The sequence below is a fragment of the Heterocephalus glaber genome, unplaced genomic scaffold (genome assembly GCF_053883595.1).
Source record: "Heterocephalus glaber isolate CG9 unplaced genomic scaffold, H.glaber_assembly_v1.0 deba00001497, whole genome shotgun sequence".
Taxonomy (NCBI): domain Eukaryota; kingdom Metazoa; phylum Chordata; class Mammalia; order Rodentia; family Bathyergidae; genus Heterocephalus; species Heterocephalus glaber.
The window spans coordinates 641,041-653,559 of record NW_028258320.1 but is presented as its reverse complement, the minus strand read 5'-3'; the positions used below and the strand labels follow the sequence as shown (position 1 = coordinate 653,559).

At 50.9% G+C, this 12,519-nt stretch overlaps 1 protein-coding gene across 8 annotated transcripts in view; it reads right to left on the bottom strand.

The window, feature by feature from the left end:
• The window catches only part of Pnpla1 (patatin like domain 1, omega-hydroxyceramide transacylase), a 38,158-nt gene extending 32,053 nt beyond the window's left edge, over positions 1–6,105 (bottom strand). For 2 of the 8 annotated variants that reach the window (XM_021259924.2, XM_021259922.2), the window contains exon 1: positions 5,509–6,099. In XM_021259924.2, the coding sequence (XP_021115583.2) occupies positions 5,509–5,713 (205 nt within the window). In that variant the 5' untranslated portion in view covers positions 5,714–6,099. Of the gene's footprint in view, positions 1–5,508 lie in introns of all 8 variants that reach the window. The other 6 variants (XM_021259926.2, XM_004846687.3, XM_021259921.2 and 3 more) reach the window with 5 other exon arrangements.
• Between the last annotated feature and the right edge of the window lie 6,414 nt (positions 6,106–12,519).

The following is a 12,519-nucleotide window of genomic DNA, read 5'->3' as shown; positions in this document are numbered from 1 at the left end:
CACATATTGTGTGACTTCTTTTATGTTAAGTGTCCAGAACAGGTACATCTAAAGAGATAGAGAATTTAGTCGTGGCTGCCAGGGACAAGAGAATGGAAGAATTGAGAGGTGACAAGGGTTTTTTTTTAAAAGAATAATTAAAATGTTCTAATACTGTGATGATAGTTTCACAGCTCTGCGAATTAATTGTACACTAAATGAGTGAATTGCATGGCACGAGAATTTTATGTTAATACAGTCTTTTTATAGTTTCTTTCTTTTTGTACCAGGAATCGAACTCGGGACCTTGCGCTTGCATGGCAGGCGCTGAAACCACCGAGCTACATCCCTGGCCCCTATAGTTTCTATTTTAAGAGAAGGAAAGAAAGAGAAACAACTATGAGGGGCTCTGGGCCTGAGTTGGCTGGGGTGGGCTCAGGGAGGGGGAAGCCAGCTCCTTGTCTACGACAGCCAGGGGAGCTCTGGAAATAAATCCAGCCTGAAGCTGCTGTAGCAAAGCTGTTTTTCTCTACCCTGCAAAACTCCACTCCCCATTCATGACCAGGCACAGAGCCCTGGTTAGTCTAGAACGTGGTGGGCGTTTCTTCATCTGCCTGAAACGCTGGCCTGGTCATTTCCGCTGCCACCCAGACAGGAAGCGCTGATGCCCCACAGGAGTCCAGAGCACACTGGGCTGCCACTCTGCCTGCCCAAGAGGCCCACCCAGGAGCTTTAATAAACACTCGGCCCTGGGCCCAGAAACCCCAACTCCATTAGTGCAGGAGGAGCCTGGGGCACGATCTTCCCAGGGGTCCTGTCGCCAGCCCAGCTCAGGAGCCCTGGATGAGTGGATCCTAAAGGACACAATTTTTTCTTTTTCTTTTTTTCCCACAGTACTGGGAATTGAACCCAGGGCTTTCACACTGGGCTGCACCCCTAGTCCTTTCTATTTGGAGATATTAAAGTCTCCAAGTTGCCCCAGCTGGGCTCAAACTTGAGTTCTCCTGCCTCAGCCTCCAGAGTGCTGGGATCACAGGTGTGTGCCACCACGCCCGGCTCTGATGGACACTTTTTTGTTTGTTTGGTTTTGGTTTTTTGGTACTGGGGATCAAACTCGGGACCTTGCACCTTTGAGTCAGGCAGTGGAACCACTGAGCTAAATTGAAGGAGCACCACTGAGGTAAATCCCAGGCCCCTGATGGACACTTGTTAACAAGGAGAGCATATCACAGTTATGGCATGGAAGACAGCAAGCGTTCTACCGGGCAGTGCGCCTTCTTTATCTGATGCCAGGTCGCAGGATAAGCAAGTCTGTCTCACTGTGAGTTTCAGGCCTTTAGTCTGAGCGGCTCTGTCACGTCACCGTGTCGCTACCTTCTCAGGGGCCTGAGCTCCTGCCCAGCCTGTCTCTGCCTGTCCAGCTTCCCTCAGCCTCAAGCGCTAGCTCAGCTGCCACCTCCAAGAGCCCCCCTGTGACTGCACAGCCGAGAAGTGCTTTCTTGCATTAGAATACTGAGGGGCTGCCTGCAAGTTCAGTGGATGGGAAGCCCCTCGTGGGCAAGAGTGGGGTCTGCCTAGGTGTTGCACCTCTGTCTCTGGTAGGGCCCAGTGTATGCCCGGCACCTCTGGGAAAAGAAGGAAAGGACTGAAGAAGGAAGGGACAGAAGGCTCCCATCACTGGGGAGAAAGGTGCCAGGCAGTGGTTCAAGGAGAAAGGGGTTTCGAGGCTATCAGATCTCCAGTCTTTGCTAAGAGAAACATTATTTTCCAAAATTATGCAAGGGCAGCTTTGAGGGAATTTTCTAACCCCACTTCCGGCCAATTGGACATTCAGGAAAATTCTGGTTGTCATGGAGACCACCTAGCCTCAGCTGAATGAATGAATGAATGTTGACTGCATCTCTTTGAAAACCTCCACTGTGTTGAGTGCTTTGCCAAAGGTTTTCCTGTGCCCCAAATTGGGCCTACCCTAGACCTAGGCCCCCTGTCGACACAGGGGTCTTCTCTTGCCTCAGCTTCCCCGGGAAGAGAACAACTTCAGGACGGGAGAACCTGGAGGCAGAGGAGGGCAGGCGACCTCACGGGGAGAGGCCCTGGGGCCCGGTGATTAAGAATTTTGTCTAAAACAGAGAGAAATTTCCTGTTGTCTGCGGGTCATGTGGTTATTTACACATAAAACCTCAGATGATCTAACAACCAACTTACAAGGTCGCTCAAGGCAAGTGAATTTTGTGTTTGGATCAAAATGCGAAAATCACCCACTTTCTTTTCTATCAGCGATCATTCATTAGATGTGTAAAGGCCATAGGAAAAAAGATGCCTTTCCTCACAGCAACCAAAACTCTGAGACCCTCGGAAGTAAATCCGATAAGAGACCTGCAAAATCTGTATCAGAGGACAAAAAGACCAGGAGCAGGGGGCTGGATTTCTAAATGGGAAGCTGTCACTTCAATCCAAATCCCAGCAGAGGTTTCTGTCTCCAGGGGTGGGGGCCCAGGATATGTTATATTTGAAGAGGAGAAGCGGAGGCAAGTGCTTGCCTTGTGCAATGTGCTCCTTATTACGAGGCTGTCTCGATGAAACAGGGCCATGTGTGCAGAAATGGACAAGCCCGCCAGCACGGGAGAAGACTCCACAGCCAGTCTCAAGCGTCCCACCACTTGGACAACCAGCAGTAGCATTTGGGGGCCGCCCCCAGTTATGCAGCCCATGGAAAAATGATGAAGAAATTGGACCTCAGCCAGGCACTGTGGGGCACATCTGCAATCCCAGCACTCTGGGTGGCTGAGGCAGGAGGATAGAAAGTTTAAGTCCAGCCTGGACAATTTAGTGAGACCCTGTCTCAAAACAAAAACTAAAACAGTGGGATGTAGCTCAGTGTGAAGGCCCTGAGTTCAATGCCCAGTACTGCAAAATATAGATAGATGATAGATAGATAAAGATAGATGGTAGATAGACAAATAGATGGGTAGATAGGTATAGACATATAGAGATAGGTAGATAGATCGATGATAGATAAATTGGATCTCTATCTCAGCCCCACGGCCAAATAAACTCTACCTAGGTTGATCTAAATATGCAAGAAGAATTTGAAAAAAATCTGAAAGGCAAAATAGAAGAAACCATTGTTACAAAGATTTAAAATCACAAATTGTAGCCGGGGACTTAGCTCGGTGGTTCCACTGCCTGACTCACAAGCGCAAGGTCCTGAGTTCGATCCCTGGTACCAAAAAAAAAAAAAAAAAGTAAATAAATAAAATCACAAATTGTAAAAGATGGATACATGTGACAACGTTGAAGTTTTCAGAATGACAAAAAAATCAGAAACCAAATAAAAAGATAAGCCACGGAGTTGGGGGAGAGAGAAGCAGGATCCATAACAGACAAACGAGTCACATACAGATTGTGTAAAGAACATTTAGAAGTTAAAACAGAGTGACAGTAATAAAAACAGGACCCGGTCAGGCAGGCATGTTCCGGAGGCGGAGACAGATACACACAGCAACAATCTGTCCTCGGAGGCAAGCGGGATGCGCAGACGCCGCTGAGGTGGAAGGGCTTAGTCACTTTGGACAGAGCTTCTGCCCAGTTAAGGACTGAATGCCCTGGAATAACCACCTGAGGGCTGTGGGGACGTGGGTGGCAGTGTCGTTTACAGTGAACCTGCTACGCCCACCTGCCAGGTGACAACTGAACTGTGCCACAGTCTTGGTGGGACATGGAGCCTTAAAGAAACTCAGCAGACCCAGCCCTGGTTCTTGTTCTTTTTTGTTGGTTTGTTTTTTTGAGACAGGGTCTCACAATGTAGTCCTGGCTGGCCTTGAACTCCCAGAGATCCTCCTGCCTCGGCCTCCGGAGTGCTGGGATTACAGGGTCATATCACCAGCACACCTGGCCTCATTTTTGTTCTGCTGCTAACTGAAGCTAGAGCTCTACACAAGTCACTTTTCCTTCATCTTAGAATGCCAGCCCCAAATACCCTTGGGCCCTTTCCTCCTGCCCATCTGTGCGCAGATTCTACCTGCTCAGAGAGGCCTGTGACCCAGACCTCACTGTCCACACAGCCCGCGGCCTACCCTGGCTCTGCTCTGCCAAGGAACAGTGTGGTTAGGGCACAAGTGTGTAGACTGTGGCCAGACTGGGACCCATTCTGGCCCCCACTCCAGGTCGGTCTGTGTGGCCTTAGTGAGCTGTGTGTGTCCTCCTCTGAATGGAGGGATAACAACATATTTCACCTCAGAACGCGTTGGGAGGACTGAGTTAGCGCGCAAAGACAGAACGGCCCCGATACAAAGGCAGCGCCGGTGGATGGTGAGTTACACCGCAGTCAGGGGACTGAGCTGGACAGAGACACAGGCATGGCGTGCAGAGGCCCACACTGCCACCTCTCCCTGAACTTCTCCGGGCCCCGGCCGCACAGACAGGCACCTCCTCACAGCTTTCCTTCCCTCCTGCACGACCCGCCCTGTCACAGCCCGCCCAAGCAGGTTCCCGGCACTATTTAGCCAACTGAAGGAATTGAATTCATTCTGAAAAGTCTTTGAGAGCCAGAGGGTGAAGACACCATTGATGCACCCAGACAGCATATTTTCAGAACTTGATATATACAGCCAGGCATGGTGGCACACACCTGTAATCCCACCACTTGGGGAGGCTGAGGCAGGAAGATCACTGTGAGTTCAAGACCAGCCTGGACTACACAGCAAGACCTCGTCTCAATCAAAAAAGATTTCCACCCAGCGTGGAAGCACCTGGCCCAGAGGTGGCCTCTAGGGCTGGAATGAGGTCCCCGGTACCAAGTCCTCGCTTGGGGCAGCTGCCCGCATGCGTCTCCTTGACTCTGCCATCGAAGCATAGACTAGCTCCAGTCTCTCGAGTCCTCCCGAACAGTAAGCTTCCCTCGCCTGGTTTCTCCCGCCCCTCCAAGCCGCTCTGCCTGCCAAGGAGATCTCACTCCCTAGCATTCGATTAGGAGATTCCTTATGATCTGTCTCGTCTTTCTAGAATTTCTGCTCCATGGAGGCCTGGATCCCGCCTGGCGCTGAGCAGGAGCTTGGTCAGGAGTGACTCTCCCACCCCACCCCACCCCACCCCAAGGAGCCGAGGGGCCGGGCTGGGGGGACACATCCAGTTGGGGACAGCAGTGTGGCCCCACCTTGGCTCAGAGGCCCCGGGACCTTCCAGGCAGAGATGACACCAGGGCTTGCATATTCCGCCCGTTCTCATTCCTATCTGCTCCCTCTCCTGTCCCCTCCTGCCGCTCTCCCGATTCAGAGCCTTCATCTTTCTACAGAAATATCCATTCCCACCCAGTGGACACGGGCCTCAAGTGCCTCTCCAGGGTGCATCTGCATCCTAACGAGGCCACACTGAGCCCCTTCGCCCGAGTGTGACTGCAGCTCGGTGCCCGAGACCTCGCAGCTGCCCCGTGCCCTGACCACCCCTCCTCCCTGCCGCCGGCCTGGCTCTGTCCCCGACCCACCCACCGTGTTCCTCGGGCTCTGCTTCTCGGGAGCCACCCGGACTCACCCATCTCGATCCCGCAGATGACCAGGGCTGCGATCACCGCCCCTGCCGAAGTCCCGGCAAAGCGATGGGCCGTGTCCAGCATGCGGGGAGCCAGGTCCCGCAGGGCGTCCACAGCCCCGGCCTGGTAGTAGGAGAGGAACCCACTGCCCGAGAAGGAGATGGAGTGGGGCGTGTCCGGGTCCCCCTTGAACACCTGCTCCTCCATCTCCTCTGCCTCTGGCCTCCGGCAGGGAGGAGAGATCACCCTTCAGCACCCGTTGGCCTCTGCCTGGCACCGCTTCCTGTGGGCACTCCGCTCGTGTCACTGCCGCCCCGAGCTGGAATGTGGCCGTCTCTACCCAGTCGGCTGGGGCACCCACGGCTCAGTCACTGCCTGGGCCTGTTGAGCTCCGCCAGGAAGCAGACTCGAAGGTTGGCAAGGAGCCCGGCCCCCGGGGTCGAGGTGCAGACCGCCCCGGGGTGCTGGTCCTGCGCGGTCCCTGCCGCTTCACAGCTGGGCTGGGACTCTCTGGGGCTCGGGCTCCTCAGCCTCCCACCGTCCTGGGCGCCCCCGGGAGCACGCACGGGTCCCGAATGGGGCCACGCCCACAGAGGCGGGCACTGCTCAGCCCAGCTCCACAGGCCCTAAGCATCCAGTTGCAAAACCTCTGCAGCTGGCTCCGTGTGCGGCTCCCTCCCGGCCTGCTGCTGCTACTAAGAGAAGCAGTGGTATGTCACCTCCTCCAGGGAGCCGGGAGTCCCCTCCGAGGGAGGCCAGGCTGCTGTGTGTCTGCACAGGGGACCCACAACACCCAGGGCCCTCCCACCCTGAGCCCTGCCAGGCTATATGGTGTTTGTGTTGGGTCCCATAATTATTTTTCTTTGTTCTTACAAAGGCACCCCTCTGTTTATGTGCTTGTTTAGCCTCCATTAGTTCTGCCCGGCGGGCAAAGCTGTAAAGAGAAGGTCGGCCTTGGGGCCCCAGGTAACACCTCTGCCCCTCTTGGCCCCTTCTCCTTCCTTTGACCCCCATCTGTGCCTGCTCATCAACCTCCACACCGCACACTGCCCAGGAGGAAGTCAACCTGAAATCTAGTCATTCCGGGCGGCTGGGACTTCCTATTTGCTCTTCTTCCCACTCTGAAGTGAGAAGCCTGAGGGGTCCATATTTGGCCCCAGGGATAAAGAGTTTGGGAGGTCAGCAGCCTCGGGGCGGGGGTCGGGGCAGAGACACCCTGTGCTGCGGGAGCTGCTTTGGCAGGGGAGGTGGCCCGTGGGGACAAGGCTCTTTCCGGAGGCCACCTCGTGAGGGAGAGACCCTGCACCGCCCCCAAACTTCATAACCAGGCCCTGGTGTGCAGGACCACTCTCCCCGTCGCCTCCTCTGGAGATGACCCTGCAGCAGGGCCATAGTTAAAATGGAAATACCAAGTCCCTGCCCAATCCCCAGTCCAGCCCCACCTCTCTGGGTGACATCAGCGGTCCTGATGCTGACCCCTGACCCGGATGCCCCCCAGCTCTGGTGCTCCCAAGTGGAATTCCACAGGAGGGAGGCTCTGCCCAGGGCTCGGGTAGGAGGGAGCTAGTGTCTTGGCTAGTGTCAGGCATACAAGTACCTCGCTTTGGGGAGACGGTTTTTATGAGATGCATTCGTGGCAGAGGACATGCATGCATGCACACACTCATGTGCGTGTGTGTGCATGTGTGCACCAGGTGTAGCACTGCTGGGGTAGAGACCAGGGGCATCACCGGGTGGGGCCATCAGCTTGGGAGCAGCCTGGACCCTGCTGAGAACCTGGGGATGGGAAGAGGCTGGGGAAAGAGGGGGTGCCCGGACGAGGACTGCTGCACACTAGCTGTGCTCGGTGAGGTAGGAGGATCGAGTTTGAGACCAACCTGAGCTATTTACCGAGGCTCTGTCTCAAAATAAAGAATAAAAAGGGCTGGGGAGCTAGCTCAGCCCTCCCTGGGTTCAAGCCCTAGAACCACAAAAGAATAAAAACTCTTCAAAAGAGGGAAGGGGTGAGGGGCTGGGAGCAGAGAATGAAGGGCTCTGATCAGATGGACCTGAAGCTGTCACCGAGCTCTGCTGTTTACAGGCAGGCAGCCTCTGCTGTCCTTGTCTGGAAAAGAGACAGGTATTCCTGTGCTCCCAGCTGGTTGTAAAGGTGAAAGATAAAGGCTGTAAATGCCTGGCAGCTGATAGGTCTGTCATTAGCAGAAGGTAGTAAAGTCTAAGGGGCTGGAACCGATGGACCGGGAGATAAGGCAGGACAGACTGGAAGGCTTGCAGAACCCTCCGGGCAGGAGGACCTGGGAGGGGAGATGAGACCAGGGCTGCAGGTGAGGGCGGGCGGAGGACTGCGGTGGCCCAGCCAGGGTTATAGCAGGAGGAGGACCAGTGAATAAAGCCATTGCCAAGGAAGACGCTGAGTGCAGGGGACTGGTTGGATGGGCCGGGTGAGTCACGGCTGAGCCTGGTTTTCTGCCTGCAGGTAGGAGGCAGTGGAGGCGCCTTCAGCAGAGGTGGGGAAGCAGGGCTAGACCCAGGAAACTGGGTGGAGGAGGATTTTACTTTCAAGATTCGTCCAAGGTGACAGCCAGACATTGGCAGGGATGGGTCTGGACGGGGGACAGGAGCCAGGGACCCTGGCACTGAGGGAGGTGGGCACAGGTCCCCTGGAGGGCAGGGCAGCCACGGTGCGCCTCTCCTTCCAGCTCACCCCAATGCCTGCAGTGTAATCAGAAGCAAGGCCACCTGGTTCACATGGCTGGCAGGGGCCTGCGTTCGGCGGGCGCCTCGGTCTCCAGTCCGACAGCGTCGCTGGAGACCACAGTAGCACAGCACAACCTCTGTCCAGACCAGGAATCCACACCGGTGCACCCCAGGAGGCCCCCAAGGAGGAGCAGAGCCAGGCCTCTCAGTGTTTACCCTCAGAGTGGCTTCCACAGCTGATGAGGTCCTCAGTGCCAGAATCTTTTTCTCACCTGTCCCGGTTCCTGACATCGTACTTAAAGCCAGATGTGGTGGTGCACATCTGTAATCCCAGCGCTCTGGGAGGCTGAGGCAGGAGGCTCACAGGTTTGAGCCCAGCCCAGGCAACCTAGCAACCCTGGTACCAACAAAAAAAGTCCCAACAACATGAAGCAAGAATCATTTCCCGACATTTCTGTATTTGATTTCTAAAACCCTCTCCTAGTCATCTGAGGTGATTTTTAACTGAGCTGTGATTCCTTGTATGACTCATCAGTCCCCAAGGAAATCACATCTAAAAAACTGAGATTGCTTACCACACACCCTTCCAAAAAGACAGCCCAAGATAAACACACAGAGGAACCCGGAGTTGCCACAAGCATGAGATGTGTATGTATAAAGTGTGCGAAGCCACCCGGGCTTTTCTTGGGGAGGAAAACAGGTCTAGCTTCTGGGCTGGCCTCTCAAGGGTGGCAAACCACCTCTGTTTACCTCGTGAAACTTGCTGCAATAGAGTATGAAGGTCATTCCATGCCCAAAATATTTAACCTGAATTTAACTGAGACTTAACTTCCCATTTCCAGTAAATACAAAATATGAAGAATATGCAGGAACAAGTTAAATGCTGCCAGGTGGAAACTATCAGACGAAGTGAGATTGTGGGGGACTGGCAGAAACCATGACTGGCTACACAGCCACCATGCCCAGCCCACTTTTTCTTTGCCCGATTTCCTATCAAGCAGCTGGGAAGGCTGATACAATACTTGATTTCCCAGCCTCCTTTGCAACTAAGGGTGCTCATGAGGCCCAGTTCTGGTCAATGTTTGAATCTTTTCTATAAGTCAGGAATTTAAAAATGTACAACTAGAGGGAGAAAGGAGAAAGTCTGGCCCAGTTGAGATGGGACAGAGCTGTCAGGTTGTCCTTTTGTATGACCTTGAAATCATTCATGCGGTCTCATAGTATCCTTTTGCTTGATGAAATAGCTTGAACAGACTGTAAAGTACCAAAAATAACATAGCAAACATCCACGTACCTACAAGCCGGATTGAACAAGTCTTTTTTTCTTTTTTTGGTACCGGGGACCAAACTTGGGTCCTTGTGCTTGCGAGGCAGGCACTGGAGCCACTGAGCTAAATCCCTGGCCCCTTAAGCAAGTCTCAATACAAAATATTTACTATGATTTACTACAAACAATGCAAAATATAACTGCAAATATTTTAATAAATCTTAATATTTTACTACATTTGGCCAAGTATTTCTTTGGTTTATAAAGAAATGAAATATCACAGATAGAAGTGAAACCTTTGAACTGTTTCCTGATCTCACCTTCTCCCTCCCTCCCATGGGAAACCAGGTTCCAAACTGTAAGAATCTTTCTGTTCCATGTTTTTTTTGTTTAACTTTTGTTATATGAGTGCTTCGTAAACAATATATAGTTTTGTTTTATAAATATCCTCAAATTTCACATTAAAAAACACATTGCATTTATTTTATTTATTTTGGTACTGGGGATCAAGCCCTTGACACACTGAGCTGCATCTTCAGTCCTTTTTAATTTTTTCATTTTGAGACAGGGCTTCACTAAATCACTAAGTTGCCCAGGCTGGGCTGGAACTGGAGATCCTCCTGCCTCAGCCTCCCAGAGTTCAGCTTGGCAACAGAATTCATTTATTTTGGGACTTCCTGCTTTTCCTCAGCCTTATCACACATGGCTCAGTCTTCTATAATACTGTTTTTGATAACCTATTATGGGACCCTGAGACATGATTACTGCTCTCCTAGAATGGTCATTTATGTTGGCTCCAGTGTTTTGCAGTAACCAACAAGGCCACTCTGCATTGCACAGAAATTTCTCTGGTCACAAAGTGGGTGTGTCCATTGTACCTATAAGATTTCAATTTACCTCGGTGACTGGGTGACACCATACGGCGGTTAATGCTACTGAAATGTTTCTGTCACTTACATTTCCACTACACAGGGCCACAGGAGGAAGCACTGGGTTTGGGCAAGGGGGGGTGGCAGAGCCTTTGATTGGTTTCCCTGGGACAGGTGGGCAGGGCAGCAGGCAAACCGCCTAGGGTTGGCTACTTGAAATAATGTGGGTGGGCTGTAGCCCCAGGCCCTGGCTGATTGGGGCTGAGGAACAAGGCCTCCCTAGATTGGTTGGGTCATCCAACCAATTGGTTGAGCCTTTTGCTACCTGGCTCTAAGGGAGTGGTGGGGACAGCATCTCCCCAGACAGCGAGGCTGCAAAGACTAGGGCATAGAGAATCCAACTGAAAGAGTATGAAAAATGTTATCTCACAGTCCCTTAATTTCTATTTCCCTGATTATTCGTGAGGCCAGGCGTCAGATCACTGGTTGTTCCAGGTTTCCTCTTCTCTGCGTTGCTTGTTCTTACCCTTTCCCCATTTGGGGTGGGAGGAGGGTTGCTCTTGGTTAATAACGCGTAGACCTTAGCCTGTTGTAGTGGTGCACACCTATAGTCCCAGCATGCAGGGAGGCTGAGGGAGGAAGATCACAAAGTTCAAGCTTAGCCTAGGCAATTTAGCAATTTAACAAGTATTCTGTCTCAAAAAATATATATATATTAAAAAGGCTGGTATGTATCCCAGTATGAAGGCCCTAGATTCAATCTCCAATACTGCCCCCCAAAAGAGTGTAAACTTTGTACCAATATTAGTGCCATTTAATGCACTGAAAATATTCTTTTCCACTCTGTGCCTTGTCTTTCCACCTTTAATGTCTTCCATGGTACAAGTTTAAATCCCAGCACTTGGGAGGCAGAGGCAGGAGGACCACTTTGAGTTCAAGGCGAACCTGGGCCACAAAGTGAGTTCGAGGCCAGCCGGAACTACATAGTGAAACTTTGACTCAAAAAAAAAGTTTAAAATTTTAAAGTCATAAAAGGCCTCATTCTTTTCTTCCACGGTTTACGTTTTTGTATCTTAGAGGCATTAGTGTGATCTGCCATGTAATAGGGTCTAAATTATCTTAAATGATTCAACCCCCGAAGTTATTTTAAATTATTTAAGTGAAGCCTGGGCTATTTGTTCAATCCCCATGGAACAGCTGCAGTTGGATGGGCAGTTTGGCACTATTTAAAAATCAATATTCAAAAAAAAAATTTTTTTAAATCAATATTCAATAGGACACACATGTATAAATACCAAATAATTTCTCTGGTGTGAAAAACTAAAAGTGTGAATAAGGATCAAAATGTATAATTGATATCGTGAAATAGGAAGAAAAGGTCTAAAGGAGTAGGGGAAGTGGGAGGGGTAGGGGAAAGGAAAGAAGGGAAAGGAAAAAATATGAGAAAAGGAGAAAAATGGAAACAAAGTCTTTGTAAATAGGGAAGGGTGGAGGGGGCGAATGGAGGGCAAGGGAAGGGGACAAAAATAAGAACCGAGGGCTGGGGATTTAGCACAGTGGTTCAGCCACCTCCCCTGCAAGTGCAAGGTCCCGAGTTCGATCCCCGGTACCAAAAAAAAAAGAAAAAAGAACCAAGATACTCATGTAAAGGTACAAATTCCCAATTGATGAAGAATGTAACTGTATTGTATACCTAAAATGTACCAATAGGGCCAGGGATTTAGCTCAGTGGTGCGGCTGCCTTCCTCGCAAGGACAGGGTCCCGAGTTTGATCCCCGGTACCTAAATAAATAAATAAAATGTACCAATAAACTTAATAGAAAACAATCAATATTCACAGGAATTTATACTTCACACACATACAGGTCTCCCCCCCAAAATATATGCATAGGGTTTAAATACAACATCAAGTATAATAGCAAAGATCTAGAAATAATCTAGATATCTATCCGTGGAAAACTGATTAAATGAATTATGGTATAAACTACATAATATAATTCTCTTCAATATTGAGAAGAACAAAGCTGATGGGATATACTCTTAATTTTTTTTTGGTACCAGGGATCGAACTCAGGTCCTTGCACTTGCGCAGCAGGCAGCGAAACCACTGAGCTAAATCCCCAGCCCAAGATTGGATATACTCTTAGGGAAAGTTCCCCAAGATACATTGTTAAGTGGGA